The sequence below is a fragment of the Zonotrichia albicollis genome, chromosome 9 (assembly GCF_047830755.1).
Source record: "Zonotrichia albicollis isolate bZonAlb1 chromosome 9, bZonAlb1.hap1, whole genome shotgun sequence".
NCBI classification, from domain to species: domain Eukaryota; kingdom Metazoa; phylum Chordata; class Aves; order Passeriformes; family Passerellidae; genus Zonotrichia; species Zonotrichia albicollis.
The window spans coordinates 42,016,671-42,036,215 of NC_133827.1; the positions used below are offsets into that span (position 1 = coordinate 42,016,671).

Consider the following 19,545-nt stretch of genomic DNA (forward strand, 5'->3'; position numbering starts at 1 on the left):
ATTTACTGGGTCTTAGAGGGCTTTTTCAACCCAAACTGCTCTGGGATTATGTGGTTCAGTGATTTTACTGCCTTTGCCAAATCCTGGCACTCTACATTCACCTGTCAAGCATGGGCAGGGCATATTGCTTCTAGCTGACAGAAACCACTGTCCACTTCCTTTTTCATTGTCATCGCTCCAGAACGACCTGTAAGTCACACCCTTACTGTGTTGCTAACAACAATTGAGAACAATAAACCTTCTGCAAGTGATCCAGAAACTTGGTTCCGATTTATTGAATTTTACAAAAAACAAAAAGAAGCCGCGGCACCCAGCCCGAGATTATGCTGGGCCGGGATGAGGAGATGCTGGTCACAGCAGACGCGGGGTCTGCGATCGCACTGCGGGGCCGCGGCTCGGCCCCGGCGCTGCGGGCCCCGGGCACCCGCAGCTCCCGCCGCACCGGGACAGGGGCCAGGGCCGCGGGGCGTGCATGGGCCCGGTGTGGGGGACCGGCCCGCCGGCACGGGCCCGCTGAGGGCGGGCAGTTCCGCTATGGGGCACGCTCCCGGTGAGGGGCTGGCAGGGCACGGTGCCAGTAAAGGGACACGGTGCCGGTAAAGGGACACGGTGCCAGTAAAGGGACACGGTGCCTCTGAGGGGACACGGTGCCGCTGAGGGGCTGACAGGACGCGGTGCCGGTATAGGCACACGGTGCCGGTATAGGCACACGGTGCCGCTGAGGGGACAGGGTGCCGGTATAGGCACACGGCGCCGGTAAAGGGACACGGTGCCGGTAAAGAGACACGGTGCCGGTATAGGCACACGGTGTCGGTAAAGGGACACGGTGCCGCAGAGGAGACGCTCCCGCGCAGCGCCGGCAGTCCTGGGCGGGCCCGCGCGGGGCACGCCGGGAGCGGGGCGGGGGCCGCGCGCAGCCGCCGCTCACCCAGCGCCGCCCCGTCCATCCTCCTCCTCCTCCTCCTCCTCCTCCTCCTCCTCCTCCTCCTCCTGAGCCGCCGCCTCCGCCCCGTCCCCAGCGCGGCCCGATGGTGGCGGCGGTGGCGAGGCGCGATGAGCCGCCCGTCCTCCGCCGGCCCCGGCCCTAGCAAGCCTTGCGGAAAGCAGCAGCAGCACGCCCCGTCCCCCGCCGCCGTTCTGCCGGGGACCGGCGGGGCTTCTCCGCCGCCTCCCCCTCCTCCTCCTCTTCCTCCACCCCAGCAGCAGCAACAGCAGCAGCAGCAGCAGGAGCTGACCTCGCTCTTCGAGTGCCCCATCTGCTTCGACTATGTCCTGCCGCCCATCCTGCAGTGCCAGGCCGGGCACCTGGTGTGCAAGCAATGCCGGCAGCAGCTGAGCCTCTGTCCCACCTGCCGGGGCTCCCTCACCCCCAACATCAGGAACCTGGCCATGGAGAAGGTGGCCTCGGCTGTCCTCTTCCCGTGCAAGGTAAGGATGAGCGGCTGGGTAAGGGGACGGGCCCGGACCACCCCCGATCCCTGCATCCCTGCCGAAATCCCCCAGCCATCACCCCGATCCCTGCATCCCTGCCGAAAAACCTCAAGCATCACCCCGATCTCTGCACCCCTGCTGAAAACTCCCAGCCATCACCCCCATCCCTGCACTCCTGCGGAAAACTCCCAGCCATCACCCCCATCCCTGCGCTCCTGCTGGAAGCCCCCAGCCATCACCCCCACATCCATATCCCCAGACCACCACCCACACCCCCCTGCAGAGGACACTCACCCACCACCCCAGTTGTTGAAACTAGAATCCTCTGTTCTTTTTAAAGAAAAGGAATATCCAAGCCAGGACCTCTCCAGGTGATCTGGACGGATCAGATCTAACTGCAGCAGCAGATCTAAGTACAACTCAGCCATACAGCCCATTTTATCTAAGTGCTTGCATTAGAAAAAAACAACCACAAAAGACAAGAAGAATCCATTTTAAGTGGAAACAAAAACTAAGTAAAGCTCAGCTTGAATCCAGGGCTCCGTACAAGTAATGTAATATTTGCAATGAGCACAGGAGCTCTGGTTGATCACCTGTGTTTGCAGCTGACGGGTGGGAGCAGCGCCTTCCAGTGCTGGTGCCTTTCCTGACGGCTTGTGTTTGGTCTCTTTCCAGTATGCCACAACAGGCTGCTCCCTGACCCTCCACCACACAGAAAAGCCAAAACATGAAGCCATCTGTGAGTACCGTCCCTACTCCTGCCCGTGCCCCGGTACCTCCTGTGACTGGGAGGGATCCTTGGAAGCCGTGATGTCCCACCTCATGCATGCCCACAAAAGCATTACCACCCTTCAGGGAGAAGACATCATTTTCCTTGCCACAGACATTAACCTGCCAGGGGCAGTGGACTGGGTGATGATGCAGTCGTGCTTTGGTCACCACTTCATGCTGGTGCTGAAGAAACAGGAGAAGTGTGAAGGTCACCAGCAGTTTTTTGCCACCGTGCTGCTCATTGGCACCCGCAAGCAGGCAGAGAACTTTCAGTACAGACTGGAGCTGCACGGCAGCTGCCACCGGCTGACCTGGGAGGCGTCTCCCTGCTCCATCCACGACGGCGTGCTCGTGGCCATCCGCAACAGCAACTGCCTCGTTTTTGATACGGCCACTGCACACCTCTTTGCTGACAACGGAAACCTCGGCATCAACGTGACCATTTCTATGTGTTGCCCGTGATGCATTGCTGGCAGACTCGAGCTGGCTGGATGTAGTGCTTCACTGGGGTTTGGTTTTGGTTCCTGTTTTTTACGCTGTTCAACTGTGTCATCTTGTATGCTAAGGTTTCTGACTAGCCAACGGTTGCAACTTTGGGCAGAAGAGGAACAAGAGTGTGCTGTAAGTAATGTGATCAGGACAAGGTCTTTTAAAATTCTTGGGTGCCTTAGGAAGATTACACACACAGTTACCTTTTATAATTTAATTATATTTTATGTGAAGAGTGCTTCCATTGGATATATGGCTTAAGAGGCTCCAGTTTGGAGCACACCTATAAGCCTTTTCATCAGCAGTACAGACTCCCTCTGATGCTGGTGAGCTTTAAGGAAAGGCTTTAGTATCACAAGAGGGTTTGGTTTGGAAGAGACTATCATCTGTTCCAATCCCCCTGTCATGGGCAGGGACACCTTCCACTGTCCCAGGCTGCTCCAAGCCCTGTCCAGCCTGGCCTTGGGCACTGCCAGGGATCCAGGGGCAGCCCCAGCTGCTCTGGGCACCCTGTGCCAGGGCCTGCCCACCCTGCCAGGGAACAATTCCTTCCCAATACCCCATCTCGCCCTATCCGCTGGCAGTGGGAAGCCAGTCCCCCTTGTCTGTCACTCCAGGGCCTTGTCCAAAGTCCCTCTCCAGCTCTCTTGTAGCACCTTTAGGCACTGGAAGGAGCTCTAAGTTCTCATGATTTACCCTTAGTGAGGCCACGTTGGCTATCACCAATCACCTCCTTGTTTTCCATGTGCCTTAGCATAGCTTCCAGGAGGATCTGCTCCAGTCTCTTTCCAGGCACTGAGGTGAGACCTAACCACCTGTAGCTCTGGATCTTCCTTTTTCCTCTTTCTAACAAAAGAGGGTTATGTTTCCCCTTTCAAAGTCAGCGGGAACTCCTCTGGACTGCCTCAACTTCTCAAACACGATGGATGATGGTGGCCAAGCCACTTCCTCCACCAGTCCCTCTGAACCTGCAGGTGCATCTCATTAGGTCCCATGGACTTGTGCACCTTCAGGTACCTTCGACCTCCCCGACCCCGATCCTCCCCTGCTGCGGGCAGTTCTTTGTTCTCCCTCTCTCTGCCTTTGCCTCCTGTGACTTGGGCAGAGTGGCTGGCGCAGCTTGCCACGAAGGCTGAGTCAGAAACATGGCTGAGTACCTCAGCCCTCGCCAGCCTTCCCAGTCCCAGGGAACTGGGGCTCCCATTCCTTCCTTAGAGGGTCCACGTTCTCCCGAGTCTTCCTTTTATCACCCGTGTACCTATAGAGGTTGCTTTGCTTGCTGCCCTTGATGCCCCTGGCCAGATTTAATTCTTTCAGGCTTTAGCATTCCTAACCTGATCCCTGGCTGCTCACAATCCTCCTTGGCTGCCTGTCCTTTCCTGATAGGTGAGAAAGGAAAGAAATCCAAGGAACCTCTCACAGGAGAAGCTGTGGGGGGAACAGTAGGTACATCAGCAATGTTTCTCCATTCCCTGCTACCTTGCGGAAGGGAAGGGCACTGGGTCAGCTGTGGTGGTAGCTTCAACAGGAAAAAGGAGAGAAGGGGCTGGGGTATGGCATGGTACATTTCACATGGAATTGCTGGCTCCTGTCTGCTTTAGGGGGATCAGGCCAGGTACAGGTGCAAGCAGGAGGCACAAGTCCCTCAGACTGCAGATGGATGGAGCCAGAGACACAGGGTTGTCCACGTGCAGCTGCCCTGGGACACATTCTACTATTGATTATTGTAAAAGATTCATAATATAGCAAGAGCTTTATGGCCAGTGTCTTGTCATTTGGTATTTAAGTTTTGTTGCCATGTTTCTTTTATTTTGCAATAAATATTTTGCAAGACCCGCGCTGAGGAGCTGTGCTAACCCGCGAGTGCGCGGCAGCTGCTCCACGGTTACGCCGCGGGCTCGGCCGTGCTGGGTCAGCTGGCACCCCCTGGCATGGGCTGGCTCTCCTGGAGGGGTCCTTGCCCCTGCCACCTCCCTGCCACCGTGCTGGCACCACAGCGAACTGCCTGCAGCTCCCAGCTCTGCCATGGGGTCGTTGTGCTTGAATCACTGACAGCAAACCGCAGCTCCCGTAGGCCGTGCCAAACCTCGTCCCTGTGTGTGCCCTTTGGAGCAGGCAGTGAGCCACGGGGTGACACTGCCAGGGGAAGGCTCACAGGAGTGGAAAATGGCAGGGAAAGGGTGAGACTCGGTGTGAATAAATACATACAAACGAGGAAAACCAGTCCTGACTGTTCCTCCTGGGAGAGCTGTGTGTCCAAGCCCATAGCAGCCATCACCAGCCCTCGAAAAGTGCACAAGAACAAGTTCAGCCTCAGTGAAGGGAAGCTCAGTCTGGCTGCAAGAACTTGCAAGTAGCTATGGAAAAAACCTCCCAAGGATTTACTCTCTAGGCACTGAACACCAACAGTTAAAGATTCTACACCTGGTCTCACACTGTGCTCTGGCAGAACTCTGGCCTGGTGAACTAATTGCCTCCTGCATAAGCAGGATCAAAGTCATGCCGTGGTTCCAACACCTGTTACCACCTCTGCTTTCATCAGGATTCATCAAGCGAGAATTCCTAAGGATTTGATTAACTTTTCTGTAATTCAGCAAAACTTGTAGCGGAAGGTAGCTTTCTTACTGACAGCTGGGACATAAGAGGATTTTTGCATAAAGCAGAATTCCGGAGTGTGTCTTTGAATACAGCAGGATTAATTACTCCAGTGTTACCCTATAATCCACATTAGATAAGTTAACACATGTTATCATTAGGTCTGTCCAGACCACTCAGTTCTGAAGAAGTGGCAAACTCTTGTTAGATTTCACTTCAAAAAAACCCATACAAAATAAACCCATCACCTTGTGTCTTTTCTGACTGAAATTGAGTTTGGGATAAGGAATACCTCAGCTGCACTGCCAAGAAGGGAGGTGTTTCCAGTTCAGGTCATTGAGCAGACAAGTGACATTCATTTCAGGATTCCCTCAGGTTTCAGGTTTTCTTCCCAAGGCAGCTGATACAACTTGCCAAGTGAAAGTTCCCCAAGACATTGAGGTTATTGAGGCCTGCCTGGTTCTCTGAACAGAGCTGACCCCTCTCAAGCCCTCAGACTTGAAAGGGAGGGTGAAGCACATCCTGACAGAACTGGCAGCAGACAGACCTGCATGCCGGGCAGAGCCCCAGCCAGGTGCCCTGCAGCCCCTTGGCTGCTCTCCAGCCCACCAGGAGCACCTGCTGTGGATCTAGAGTTCTCCCTAGAAACTATTTCCACTTCAGACAGAAATTAAAATGCGCCTGTCCAGGGACTGATGGGTTTAGAGCGAGCACAGCTCACCTCGAGGGCCTGCCCCGGCCGTGCTGCCGGCCCTCTGCTGTCGGGACCATGGAAGTGATGTCGCAGTGCTATGGGGAGTTCTCGACACTGGCTGCACCTCAACGTGCTCTTGCTGTCTGAAAAGTACGTGAAACTGACTTCTCCGTTGTGGAACTCACGTGCTAGTAAGGCATTGCGAATTCTTACCGACAGCACAGGTAAGGTAGCACACACCTGCTCTCCCGAGGGGAATCCAAACCTGGCTGGGTTTGTGCAAGACGGTTTTCTCTCTTTTATTCTCCGAGCTGTATGTGCAGATTCCTTGGAGAGGTTCGACAGAGCCAAGTCCTACGGGAGAGATCGGGAAGATGTGTGACAAGCGTGTGACACAGGTGTAAGGAATCCACTCGGGCAGGTGTTCCAGGTGCAGACAGGTCGTGTCCGAACAGGCAGTCACGCCGGGTTTGGTAATAGCGCCTGTCACCCCCAGTCCGGCTCCCAGCTGCGCCGGGGCTCGGCAGGCGCGGAGCGCCGGGACGGCGGCACCAGGACCGAGCGCGGCGGCTCGGGCCCCCGCCAGCACCACGGGCCCCCGCCAGCACCACGGGCCCCCGCCAGCACCACGGGCCCCCGCAGCCCCGCACAGCCCGGGCGCCTCCGGCTGCCCCGTGAGAGCCGCCCCGGCTCCGCTCCCGGCCGTGGGCCCCGGACAGTGGGGCCGGCACAGAGCCCGCAGCCCCGCCGAGGCTGGCACGGGGAACGGAGCAGCCGCAGCTGCCGCCCGGAGGAGCAGCGCCCCGGGACAGCGGCGGCCCGGCCAGAGCCGGGTACCGGGCGGAGCCGGGGCCGGGGCCGGAGCTGGAGCCGGGGCCGGGGCCGGGGCTGGGGCGGGGCCGCCCCGCGCGGTCCCGGCGTGCCCCGCGCCCCCGGCGTCGCCCTGGAGACGGCGGCGCAGCGGGCCGGGCATGGACGGGCCGGGCCGGGCCGCGGAGCCCCGCGGAGGGGCGGACGATGCGGCGGGCGGGCCCCGCTGGCCCCCGGCCCCCGAGGAGGGCGCAGAGCCCCTGGCAGAGCCGCAGTGCGAGACACCCCCCGGGACACCCCCGGCCGGCCCGCAGCCGACCCCTCCCCCGACGGTCCTGCCCACCCTCCTGGCCTACAGACCCGAGTCCTCGGAGGCAAACGTACACCACGAGGTCAGTTGGGGTGGGCGCTCCCCGCTGCTTCATGCACACGGTTCCACGTGGAAAACAGGGAACCAACGCCCTTTGCCGAGCCCGCAAAGGAGCCCCTTCATGACAGGTTTTTCTTCTGCGAGGCTGTTGAAACAGCCTGGGCAGCAAGAGGCTATGCACCCACCCCCGCTGCATCCTCTGTTGAGAATTTCCCAGCAGAATATTTTGTCTAAATCAGACAAAAAATGTATATAAATAGATACAGCCACCTAATACAAGCAGGGCACAGAGTTCCCCGTAGCAGAGCAAAGTTACCCAAGAGTTAACTCAAGGCATAAGGTGGGGAGCAATTTTGTTTCAGGCCATCAGTACTCATCCTCAAAGCACACCCTCCTGTCAGCCTGGTTTGCATCTGGTCAGATGTGACCAGTTCTGTATCACCAAGTCTGCTGGTGCTTCCTCAGAAACTCCCACAATTGGAGTTTTTCTCTCTGTAATGCACTCAAATCCTCAGCTCCAGTGTTCTGTGCTCTCAGCTTCCCTGGGAAGGAACAGAACTCACAAATACCAATCATTCCCTTTGTTTGGGGGCATTTATTGATTTATTTACAACACATCTGCTATTCTCTTTGGTGGTTTCCTGAACCTAATGTTTTGAGTCATTCCAGGATATCCCAGACGTGGATCTGTTGTGAGTGCCCTTAGGTGCTTTGTCACATGTGTTGCATTTTCACCGTGCTAACCGGGGATCTGGGGGCTGGTGCCCCTCATCCTTTCGCCATCGCTGCAGGCAGAGGAGGATGCTGAGCCAACCTGCGAGTACTGTGGCAACCTGCTGAGGCCGTTCCCCTTCTCCCAGGATGTGCCTCTCTCCGAGGACCAGGAGGACGTAAGCTGGCAGGGAGGGTGAGCAGGGGTTTGCTGTGGAACAGCCACGCTCACGGCTCTGCTCTCTCCCCTCTAGAAATTCTGCTGCAAGCGCAGCCGGGAGCTCTATGAGTTCATCATGAAGGAGAAGAAGAAGCTCGAGGATGCCAGCAGCCTTCCCAGAGCTGTCAGCACCCAGGAATCCCTCAGCTCTGAAGCCAACCTGCTGCTGTCAAAGGAGCAAGACAGCCAGAGGTACTGGGAGGACTGGGGATCAGGTCTGTGTAATGAACAACAGGGAGTTTGAGGGGAAAAGGAGCGATAAGAAACCGCAGGGAGAGGAACGAAAGAAGAGAAACCTTTGCTTTAGGCACCAGTCCTGATTCTCTCTGGTCCCTCCTGGCTCCTCTATTGCCAGGCTGCACAAGGAGGTGGCAAGGCATGTGCTGAGTGAAATGTTAATTCCAATCCTAACAGATGAACTATCTAGTGACAGGTAGAGCCAAAAAACCCACAGCTGTGGGAAGGGACAGTATTTGGGTGTAGCTTCTACCTCTGGCACTGAAATAAAGCTGGTGTTTGTATTTCTGTTTTGATCTATAAACTGTGTTTGGATTACAGTTTCCAGAGTCACACACAAGAACTCTGCAAGTTCTCAGGCTGTTTAGCAGGAGACCCAAAGCTTGTGCAAGAGTTTAAGACTCCAGGGAAAGTCTAAGCCACAGGTGTACTAGTTTAGTTTTCCTTTTCCCTAAAGGAAAAGGAAAACTAAACCAGTACACCTGGAAGTAAGCTGTTGGTCTCCTCAAAAATCCTTCACAGTCTGAGGGTGCAAGTGCCTCCTACTATGTACAGAGCACACACCAAGCCACTGTCAGATTCATAGGAAGCTACACAATAGTGAAAATATTCTTGGAGATGAGCTGTTTTCTTGATCTTGTGGCATATGTCCTTCTCTTTCACATGAAATACTGATCCAAACCCCATTACAATATTCAGCTCTCCTTCCTTCACTGCAGTGGCAGTCTGTTCACTGGAATCTGTGTGGGCACAATTCCTTTCTGTTGGGTATGAGTATTTTGGTGACATTCTGCTGCTTATTACTTGGAATTGTGAGCAGGGAGAAAAACAGATTCAGAAATTGTGTTCCTAAAGCAGGGGTATCCACTACTTGCAGCTTTCTAAACATGATACGTGAGGTGTCAACAACACTTCTATTTTCCAGGCAGCAGAAGAGACACCTGGCTAGAGAGTTGGCTGACCAGTCTTTAAGGCTGAGTGCCACTAAAGGTGAGCTGGTATTTCCTTATGGATTTGTCTATTTATCTCAACAGTGCATTCAGTGGAATTGCTGGTTTCCAACTGGGGGATTTTATACAGCGACATGTTCATTCATTGTCAGACATGCAATCTCAGTAAATTAGATACAAATCATCCCTCATACATGAGCGCAAGAGGAGGCACATCTTTGCACAGAGTTTGTCATGATTTTCAGTATGTATCTGTGATGTTTCCAGCTGAGATGCACAGAACCTGACCTGAGAGGCTAAGCTGGCAAAGCCAAGCCCTTAGGAAATAGGAACTGCCAAAATGAGTCTTGCCCATATTTTGCCTGATCAGGTGGTTGGTTATTCCACCAATTCCTAGCCCAGACTGTAGATGACTGAGCAGCCTTTGGATAGAGGAGTTTTGACAGGTGAACCAGATTTTCAATATGGGCATGTTTTCAGAGAGAATGGCAGGGCAGTGAGGCTTCTGCAGCACTGGGATCTCAAATGGTCGGTTCCAGTGTGTGGAGCCAAATGTTATCCCAAAAAGTTGCTCTTTACACAAATGTGTGTATATATGTAATTGAAAAAAATGCTCTCTTTTATCATAATCCTGTGCTCTGAAATAGCTGAGCACTTTGGACTGCCCTTGTTGGGAAATAGACAGAGTGTCAGAGGGAGTGTTTCAGCCAGGAACTCCCACTGCCCAGTCAGAGCAGCGGTGCCGGGCAGCCCCGCGGTGGGCGCTGCCGACCCTCTGCTGCACAGAGGCCCTCCCGTGCTCTGCAGGGTTACAGCAAGCTGGAGCCGCTTCCTACAAGTCTTCCCAGGAACGCACATCCCCCAAAGGCAGGACACCAGCGCGTCCTGCAAGCGCAGCCAAGCACGAGCCCTGGGCCAAGGAGAAGCACAAGCTCGAACCTGAGCCCTGGTCCAAGGAGAAGCACAAGCTCGAACTCGAGCCCTGGCCCGACGACGAGAAGCCTGAACTAGAATCCCAGCCCAAGGAGGAGTCTGAACTGGAATCTCAGCCTAAGGAGAAACCTGAACTGGAACCCCGGCCCGAGGAGGAGCTTGAGGAAGAGCCCCAGCCCGAGGAGGAGTCTGAGCTGGAGCTTTGGCCTGAGGAGGAGCCCGAGCTGGAGAATGAGCCCGAGCTGGAGAACGAGCCCAAGTCCCAGCCCGAAGAGGAGCGTGAGTCCAAGAAAGAGCGCAAGCACGACAAGAAGCCCGTGTCCCGCAGCATCCTCTGCTACGAATTCAGTCTGCTGGGGAAGAAGGCAGGTACCTGCGGCCGATAGCGACGGGAGCACCTTGGGCATGTCAGCGCTGGCAGAGCCTGGCAGTGCCCATTTTCACAGGGCAGCTGTGCCAGACTGCTCTCATCCGTTTTATCCTTCCAATCTTAGGTGGGGAAGGGTAAACTGGTGCAGAAGTACTACAAAAATGGAAAGAAATTCCTTACCATGCTCCCAGACGGAACATCGCAGTTATTGTATCCTTTACAGGGTTCACTTGCCTGCCTTAGTCCAGGGCTGTTGCTAATTTAAGTGTGTCCCAGTCCGCTTTATTACAACCCAGCTCATCGATCCCACTTGCTCTGAGGAGCAGCAGCAGTGAAACTTGACACAGCTCCCGGGCTGAGGTTTCAAAGAACAGCCAGCTCCAATGAGCACTAGCTTCCAAGACCCAGCCCAATGAAGCAGCACACTTTTAACACCGTGCTCTGGGTAATATATCAGTTTTTACACTCCAAAGTAGTACCCAGAAGTATTTAGTGTGTAATAACAGATCAACCAAGCAAAGCAGGGGGTTACAAACACCTTACCTAGCAGCAGCTATCCATCTGGAAACCTGGCCATCATCATTGCACAAGCCACAGACCAGCTGATGTGCATAGTACAGGAAGACGAGCCAAGGACAGCCAAAATCCGAGCACTGTTTCAGTCTGATGGCAGGAGCACATGCTATTACCCTTCCGGAGATGAGTGGTGCGTTCAGCAGCTTTGCTGTCTCCTCTGTGCATTGACATCCCAAAGGCCATAAAGGCTATTTTTAACAGTATCCAAAAATAGACAAATTCAGCAGCTCATAGGCCCTGCTTCAGGTGCCCCCAGAGCAGCAAGGCCACCCAGCTGTGCCTTGAGAGCTGGGGAACAGACCCTGCCCCTGCTGTGCCTCTGTCCCATCCCTCAGAGGAATAAGAGACCTTCTGCCACAAGAGCTTACAGGGTTCAGAGCTTCCATTTCCCTTTCTTTAGGATAAATATGAGTATGCAGGGTGGGCAGTATTTGGACCAAGCAGGCAACAGGGTAAGAAGGTGGATGTGGCCAAACTTGTTACCAGAGCCCCAGGTCCCACTGAGCCCCATTTTCATCTCACTGAACCACTACGTGGGGGTCAGGATCCTGGCCCAGGACAAGATCTTCGTCTCCTTCCTCGCCATGGGGCGACAAGCAAAACTCAACATGGGAACCAAAGTGCAGGTAATTGTTCCTGTGCTGAGCCACTCCCCACAGCGGGAGCGGCGCAGCCGGGGAAGCTCCCCTCCCTCTGTGCTTATCCTGTGGCGGATGCTCCCTATGTTGTCCCATGCTCCATCCCCAAAAAGAAAGCTGTGGAGATGCACATATTCCTGCCACTCCTACGGAGATGGGACACTTGCCAGCCCCAGCTCTCTGCAAGGGGCCACAGTGTGGGACTCCACTCCCAGGCAGATGCCTGGCAACATCCCCAAGGTCCCCCTGGCTCTATGATCCATGCGGGCAGGGTGCACAGCAGCTCCTTTCCTCCACAGGCTCCTGTCCCGGGGGCAGGTTTGTCTGCTGGAGACAGAAGCCCCGTGCTGGTGCCCAGCTCGGGTGGCTCTGCTGACACGTGTCCTCTGTTCTGCAGGTCAGCACTGACAGCCAGCTGCCTCCTCCAGCCCGGCTGGGTGAGGATGAGCTGCTGCTGCTCGCCTTCCGCGTGAAGATCCTGCAGCTCTTCGACAGGATGCGGGGATGCCTCACCTTCCCCTCCAGTGAGCAGTGGAACAAAATGCAGCCTCCCATGTACCTCATCAGCCAGGCTGTGAAGATCCTGGAGCTCTGCGTGACTGCTGACATAAGTGATGAGCTGGCCAACTCCATCAAGGCGATAGTAAATGCCCAGCAGTTCTGACCAGTGTGTGTGTAGTGTAAGGTGTCCCTGACAGTGGCACCTGCATGTGCTCAGCAAGGTTTCTCCTCCAGCCCTGCCTGCCCTGGTGCAGAGCAAAGGGCAGTCCAGGGCTGATCCACACAGCCCCAAATGGGTCTTGCTCAGGGCAGGCGGTACCAGCCCACAGTGACAGCACCTTGGTCATGGAGGCACGGGAGGGCCTTGCTCAGTGCACTGCTCCTGAGCACGCTCCCTTCTGTCTGCAGCCCCAGCTGAGCACTCGCCTCAGCCCTCGGGAAGGCACAAGGGCACAGCTACACGGGTACTGCTCTGCCGCTCCTGACAAGAAGGTGGCATCAGCAGGAAGCCCCAGGTGTTCCTGGTGCCCACGGCAGCTCAGCCAGCTGCAGGTGCAAGGCAAGGTGGTTCCCTGCGCAGAGAGCGACAAATGCCCTCAGAGTGCCCAAGGCAATCACCTGTGCTTGGCCCAGGGAGCACCAGCTGCAGCCTGGGATGGGCTCTGGGTCAAGCACTGCAAACACAGAGCTGTCAGTGGGTGTTCAGAGGCTCATGGTGCCGCAGTCAGCCTCTCAGAGCTGCCTTTGAAACCAGGGGTTCACCTGGCCAGCTTCCCTCAGGGAGGCCACGGCTGAACTGTGGCAGGTGCCTGAAGGATAAGACCATGTCCCATGTGCCCCTCCCCACACTGGAGGTTCTTATGGGCTTACACATGACAAATACAAGGTCAGTAACTTTGGAAAGTTGGCTTTTTATGCAGTTTTTCCATTGCAGTTCCAAGAATGTCCATCGGTGACAAACAAGGTACTTCACACAGGAAATGGGAACTCTTTATTTCAATTAATGTTCTTGGGTTCTGTTCAGGACAGCAGGATGGCCCAGCTCATCTCTCAAATGGCCAAGGAAGAACTGCTGGAGCTGGTCCACATGATTAAAGAGCAGCTGATCTTAATTTTCACTGAAGTCACCAAGTGATGTAACAATTCTGCATATAATTTTGCTTATATAATTCAGTATATAATGCACTGTTCGACTCTGCCATAGATTTTGAAAAATATACAAACCTGTTTTAACCACATTAAAGAGATTTGATAGACAGCTATCAATTACTCAACAGTTTAGGACAATATCAGACACTCCTATAACTTCATTTTAAACTACAAAAAGAACATAAATTCATATAAAATACAACAGATTAAACAAACTTCTCTTTTTCCAAGGAAAAATTAGGTATCAACTCAATCTGCCATAGTGTGAAACATGAATATAAAATAAGTTACCATTAGTAATGCCTGCATTGCTGATCTATGAACTGGTCGAATGAAGTCTTAAAAAAACTATACAGTATTATTGCACTCGTGGCTGTGCAGTGTGGACTGGCCAGCACTGAAACAGGGCTCATTGAGTGTTTGTCCAGGAGGCACAACGTGGCTGCAGGAGAGGCATCCAGCCTGCACCAACAGCAGCTGTCTTCAGTGCAGGCCTTCATGGGTCTGCGCCACGCGGCCCGGGAACCACCACCCAATGCCTGTGGAGAGACACCTGGGTTACAGTCCTGCCGCCAGAGCCTGCAGCACAGCAGCACACCTGCACTGAGCCAGCCCCACGATGGGCAATCGTAAGCCATGCGTTTTGAAAGCCACAGGTGACACAGGGACGTGCAAGTGCTTGGCCATAAGTACCTACAGGATGTGAACTCCACACTGCCAAAAGCTGTGCAGCTTTTGCAGAGGAACAGGGCAGGACACCAGAGCATGACACTGTTCTGCTCTCCAGGGTTAAGCAAGGAATAGACAGCATCCTGTTCCCCAAGGCTCTGGAATTCAACTGGTTTAAAAGCCAGGGAGACCCTAACCCCCAGGACAGAGGCTATTGTAATGCACAAAGCAGTTTCACTGACATTAGGCCTGCACCACAGTTTCACTGATATTAGGCTTTCTGCCTGTAGTAACACACATTCTCCTGCCTCATTGAATGCCAGCTTCCTGCTCTGAGACAGGTAGAATGAGCCACATCCCAAAACCTCCCACCCAAACAGCCTCTGTGACACCACATGTGGCAGTTTAACATCATGGGAGCTGGTTCTCCAGGTAAACATTTAACTGAACAAACACACAATCCTAAAATCCAATCTCCAGTGTGCCCGTCTTATGTGGGCAAACACACTGGAGGAGACTGGAGGAGACTTACGGGAAGTTTCAGTGCTGATCGATGGGGCTATGATCGATGATGGGGCATTGACTCCATGTGCACATTGAGCTTCATCTCGTTATCAAGGATCTGTACAAGCTGCTGCATGGAGGGGAGGTGGCCAGACTCCAGCTTAGACCACACTGGGACATCTAGTGCAGAACACACACGGGAGAGAAGCACTGTTACACTGGGAGCATCAGAAAACAGGCAGAGCTGCTGTAAACATGGAATTGAAAAGCTCCAGGAAACTGTCTGAGCTGGTACTGATCTATGTTGAGGAAAGCATCTGAATCAACAATGCTTCCAACCTCTGGTTATGCTGAATCCTAGCCCAACTAGGAGAGCAGAGTGTCTAATGCTTCCATTTAGAAGTGCATCATATTGATGGAGAGGTGCAGAATATCCACTGACATTCCCCTCTACCTGAAAAATCAGTACTGTTGTCCATCAGTACTGATAATCCGGCAATAGTAATGGATTCTTTAGGATTCCAAAGCATGCTGCAGAACAGACAGGAAAAGCATCTAATTGGAAAGTACATGCCCCTAGCTGATGGTTTCTTATTTAATGCCCATCACACACAAAGAAAGAATATAACACAGTTATTTCAAGGCACCAAATATCCCTCTGAGAAAGTTTTTGCAGACCTGTTCTAGAATATCTGACATCTGTATAAATTGCTTTATAAGACTCCTATGATTTTCATGATTTATTCTGATAGGCAACACCTGAAGATCCAAATGGATGGCAATTTCCACATAGCACATTTGGGACATAAATTTATTGACATCATGCCTCATTCTCCACACCCCACAGCCCTCACATGAGTTATGTGACACCCCTCAAACAAAGTCTCAGCTCACCATTCAAAGTGATTTCAAAAGCCCCGGTGGACATACACTGGTTCTCAATCATGTTGCTCAGGAAGAAGACCATCATGCAGGCGTACACCTGGAAGGGAACAGAGACCCACACAGACCTCAGCCATGTCAGGCACACCTGCTGTTGTCCAGAGCTGCCTCTCAACTCCCTCTGTCATTGCTCAAGGAATATTCCCATCTACAGACACCTCCCCTTCCTCCTTTTACAAAGTGCACCTTGCCTTCCCCAGAAAAGCACCAAACCAGCTCCCACCCCAGCCAACTCGCAGCCCTCTGCACCCCTCTGGACCCAGCACAGGCAGCTGCAGGGGGCTGGCAGTGTGACGTGGGAACTCCACTGTCCCCAGACACAGCCTGTCACTGTCACAGCAATCTCCAGATCACAGAGCCAAGGGCCCAGCCACAAACAGCAGAGCAAGGCAAGTCACGTGCATAGGACCCTCCTGCACACCTCCAAGTCTTCATCTGGAATTTTCTCTGTGCATGGGTGACTAAGGAGGAAAGGACAGCATCTTCAGCAGTGCAGCTTCTCCTCACCACCAGCATCTCTCTAATTTCCTTTTCCAGTTCACAGGCACACTCACACAAGTCACTGCAACACCACAGAACCTGGCACAGGACAGCAGCCACGCCCTGCAGCCAGTCCAGCCAGTCACGCAGTTGGCCCATTTAATTCAAATGGAAATATTACAGCTTCTGGGCATGCAAACTGGCCAGTGAAAGACCCAGGGCACTGGGCAGCTCAGCATGAAGGTCTGTAAATTAGTTTAGTTTAGTGGAATAAATCTGGAACAAGGTTACTCTAAATCAGAGTACAAAACTCTGAATCTACTGGCATCATCAGTACTGACGCATGGGAATATTCTCCCACAATGTCATGCCAGTCTGCTCTCCAAAAACACCCACAACATTTCAACTTCATTTCTCTAACGCCCTTCTAATTGCTGCCTAATCTATCAGGAGTCTGATGGAAGCATCAACTGCAAAACCATTATGAGACAACAGAGAAGGGAAATGGTAATTTTAACATCAACAACATTGGCTTGAAATGTTCTTCTTGAGCCCTAAAAAATAAAGAACTCTTTTATCGTCTCTGTCAGCACTTTAACCTCAGCTGCCCTTCTGCAGTAGCAGCAGCTTGGAAAGAGATCACAGAAGCACATCTGGCTTTGTCAAAAGCATAAAGCACAATTGGTAAGAATTATTCTACCATAAGGCTGCAGCATATGAAAGGTAAATCAGTCAGAACTGAGGGACCCAGAGTGCACCCTCATGAAGTAACTTTGAAGCTGCTTTTTCAGATTAAAAGAAGTATGTCCTTTACCTTGTTTTCCTGGCCCCACTGCCAGATGCTTGGAGCTTGCATGCCAAAGAAAGCAAATGGGTCCTTGCCAACGATGATTAAGCCAATTAATACTAGTTTGAAGACAGACAGGAAGGATGCTATGTGCCTGTTGGAGACAACACACACCAGTGACTGAAAGGTTCAGTTCCTACTTCACCATACACAACTGTAATTCACATCACTAGGAGACAGTACAATCAAATGTTTCAGGGAAGTACAAAACTTTCCAAGGTTTATCTCACTGTAAAAAAACCCCAAACCAAGTCAAACCAACAAAACAAAAAAGCAACACACATAACAACACCTCCAATAAGGCCGTGCTTCTGCACAGCACCCCAGAGAGCTACCTTCCTGTAAACCACAGAGAGATTCTTTTGCTCCTCAGCAGACTTCAAATAGGACTTTGCCTTTATGCCTGGATAACAGATTCAGTTTCTAAAGCTGTTCCATATTACACTGACGGGCACCCTTCCTGTGGAGCATTTCCCAGCGATGTGCAACTCCCCAGAGCCAGCCCACGCGGAGGCACTGCGCCCCGCAGCCTCCCACCACCACAACCCTGCCAGAAATCAGGCCAACGAGCGCTCCAGGAGCCACCCAGTAACTATGGCATCACTCTCCAGCGTGGGCACACTGCTTTAAGTAACAGGAATGACACTGTTTTGCCTTCTTCTGAATTTCTTTGGGCTTTCCCCCCACAGCTGCAGCAAAGGCCACTCCGGCAGCCCCTAACCTGAGGTGAGCTCTCCCTGATTCAGATGTTAACACTGAACTTTCCCTTCCTCTGTGTCCTTAACCCATTACAGGCATTTGTCACTAAGTGCATAAGCCTGAACAACAAATTGAATTTATGTGCAGATACAACATGAAGAAAAGCTAGGAAAATTCACTATTTCAAAAACAAGTTATGTAATTTATTTTAGGTTGGATATAACAGGCCTCATCATACAGATATACTGACAGTGATACTTGTATGGGAAACTAAGGCAGCTACCTGGAAGGCAGAAAATCACATACAAGAAAACCACGCGAGCATCCCTGTATGCAATCGCAGTAGAAAATCCCCTCAAGTTTACATTTTCAGTATTCAGTGTAAGTGCATGTGTTTAGCAGTGGAAAGCAGACAGAAAGCACACAGCATGAGGCACACGCTCACCTATAGATAGGTTGAGGAAGGTAGTTCTCCCCTTCGATTCGGATGTCTGGGTACCGCTGGCTGATGACCCGCATGTACTCCTCAAACACCCGCCTGTAGCCTCAGGAGACACTGAACACAGACAGCACGGTCACCTCAGCTCCACTCACCCTCCTCAGAACCCCGCCAAGCTAAAACAGAACTCACATTTTTTATGGCACAGAGAACACTTCATCTGCAGTGAAATTACGCATCACAAACCCCAACAGGTAAGCCCTGGGTGTGACACTGATTTGCTCCACATCCCAGCACAGACACAGAGCTCTGGAAATACCCACTTAAGCATGAAATCACTCGCTTTCCCTGTAAAAATCTGTTAAGTTACGATTAATTTAGGAAGTCAGTGTAAGCAATCCCTTCCTCTGTGCTGAAAAAGTCTTCATATAGAGCCGTCTGAATCCCTCTCTGGGACTGTCCAGACAGGCAATGTCTCTCCCAGCGCCATCTCTATGTCAGCACGACACGGGAACTGCAGGAGTTAAATATTAAATATTCACGAGCTGTCCTCTGCCTCGCCTTTCGGCAGCCGCCTCTATAAAACTGCGGTAAACCGCCCAAGACCCCGAACGCGGCACTTTCCGCTGAGCGCTTCTGCGGTGCCTCGAGGACCCGCAGGGCCCGCCCAGGCTCGGCTCCGGCCTCCCCCTGGCCCTGCGCACCCCGACGGCCGGGAACCGGAGTGACGAGTGCTCCGGGCCTGCGGAGTTTTTTTCGTCCTGCCAACGGGCTCCGTGCTGCTCCGGGGCTGCCTGAACCTGCTCGGAGCTGGTGACACCATCGGCAACACCGTCGGAATGGTGCAAAGGTGCCCGAACGCACCGACTGCAATACGGGCACTGCACCAACACAGTAAATTACAGCCATTACTAAGACATCGGTTCCTCCCAAACGCTAGTCCCGCACCAGCACAACGTCATACACGGCATTAAAGGGCCCGAAAAGCGTGATTTTATGGCAGGTGGCAGTAGAGCGGGACCCACTGAAAGAGCCGCCGCCCGCGGCCCGGTGCCGCCTCCCACGCTCCAACAAGGCCGGGCACCCCGACAGGTCGCCTGGGGCGAGGCGGCCCCTGGCCCTGGGGGAGGCCGCTCCAGAGCGGATCAGAGCGAGCGAGGCCGCCGCAGCGCTTAGGGAAAAGAAGGGAAGAAAAAGGAACGAGGCAGGGAAAAGCGACGGCCCGGCGGACGCCGCCATTTTGGCCGCCGCCATCTTGGCGGGCGCCCCTCACCAGATCTGAAACTTGAGCAGCGGCCCGGTGGCGTAGGCCATGCGCAGCTTCTTCGCCGGCAGCCCGCCCTGCTCCGCCGCCGCGGCGCCGCCGCCGCCCGGTGCCGCCGCCAGCCCCGCCAGCAGCAGCAGCAGCAGCAGCCGCCGCAGCCCCGCCGCTCGCATCTCGCCGCCGCCGCTGCTGAGGCACCGCGCGCGCGCCGCCTCGCCAAGGTCACGCGCGCGGCGGGGCGGGGCCATGGCCGGAG

At 53.7% G+C, this 19,545-nt stretch overlaps 3 protein-coding genes and 1 long non-coding RNA gene across 4 annotated transcripts; 2 read left to right on the forward strand and 2 right to left on the reverse strand.

Annotated features, from left to right (window-relative positions):
- The first annotated feature begins 940 nt into the window (after positions 1 to 940).
- Positions 941 to 4,450, forward strand: SIAH2 (siah E3 ubiquitin protein ligase 2). The gene is made up of 2 exons (XM_074547607.1): positions 941 to 1,428; positions 2,107 to 4,450. The coding sequence occupies exons 1-2, from the start codon at positions 1,054 to 1,056 to the stop codon at positions 2,662 to 2,664; spliced, it is 933 nt and encodes a 310-aa protein (XP_074403708.1). The 5' UTR covers positions 941 to 1,053; the 3' UTR covers positions 2,665 to 4,450.
- Positions 2,438 to 6,869, reverse strand: LOC113460355 (uncharacterized). The gene is made up of 2 exons (XR_003382200.2): positions 5,905 to 6,869; positions 2,438 to 5,833 (listed from the first exon to the last, which is right to left on the reverse strand). It is a non-coding gene; the product is annotated as an uncharacterized LOC113460355 (long non-coding RNA).
- Positions 6,870 to 6,876: 7 nt separating this feature from the next.
- Positions 6,877 to 12,162, forward strand: ERICH6 (glutamate rich 6). Its single transcript, XM_074547597.1, has 8 exons — positions 6,877 to 7,182; positions 7,952 to 8,050; positions 8,126 to 8,283; positions 9,254 to 9,318; positions 10,086 to 10,576; positions 10,706 to 10,791; positions 11,135 to 11,287; positions 11,558 to 12,162. Exons 1-8 carry the CDS (start codon positions 6,952 to 6,954, stop codon positions 12,051 to 12,053), a joined length of 1,779 nt encoding a protein of 592 aa, XP_074403698.1. The 5' UTR covers positions 6,877 to 6,951; the 3' UTR covers positions 12,054 to 12,162.
- A 1,099-nt stretch (positions 12,163 to 13,261) lies between these two features.
- SELENOT (selenoprotein T) lies at positions 13,262 to 19,525 on the reverse strand. The gene is made up of 6 exons (XM_026798314.2): positions 19,299 to 19,525; positions 18,032 to 18,142; positions 16,855 to 16,981; positions 15,513 to 15,600; positions 14,647 to 14,798; positions 13,262 to 13,984 (listed from the first exon to the last, which is right to left on the reverse strand). Exons 1-5 carry the CDS (start codon positions 19,460 to 19,462, stop codon positions 14,674 to 14,676), a joined length of 615 nt encoding a protein of 204 aa, XP_026654115.1. The 5' UTR covers positions 19,463 to 19,525; the 3' UTR covers positions 13,262 to 13,984; positions 14,647 to 14,673.
- Between the last annotated feature and the right edge of the window lie 20 nt (positions 19,526 to 19,545).

Bases quoted from the DNA above. Each gene is read 5' to 3' on its own strand.
- SIAH2 (XM_074547607.1), top strand. From the start codon at position 1,054: ATGAGCCGCCCGTCCTCCGCCGGCCCCGGCCCTAGCAAGCCTTGCGGA. The intron at 1,429-2,106 runs GTAAGGATGAGC...GTCTCTTTCCAG, and splicing joins CTGTCCTCTTCCCGTGCAAG to TATGCCACAACAGGCTGCTC.
- ERICH6 (XM_074547597.1), top strand. From the start codon at position 6,952: ATGGACGGGCCGGGCCGGGCCGCGGAGCCCCGCGGAGGGGCGGACGAT. The intron at 7,183-7,951 runs GTCAGTTGGGGT...CCATCGCTGCAG, and splicing joins AGGCAAACGTACACCACGAG to GCAGAGGAGGATGCTGAGCC. The intron at 11,288-11,557 runs GTGCGTTCAGCA...CCCTTTCTTTAG, and splicing joins TACCCTTCCGGAGATGAGTG to GATAAATATGAGTATGCAGG.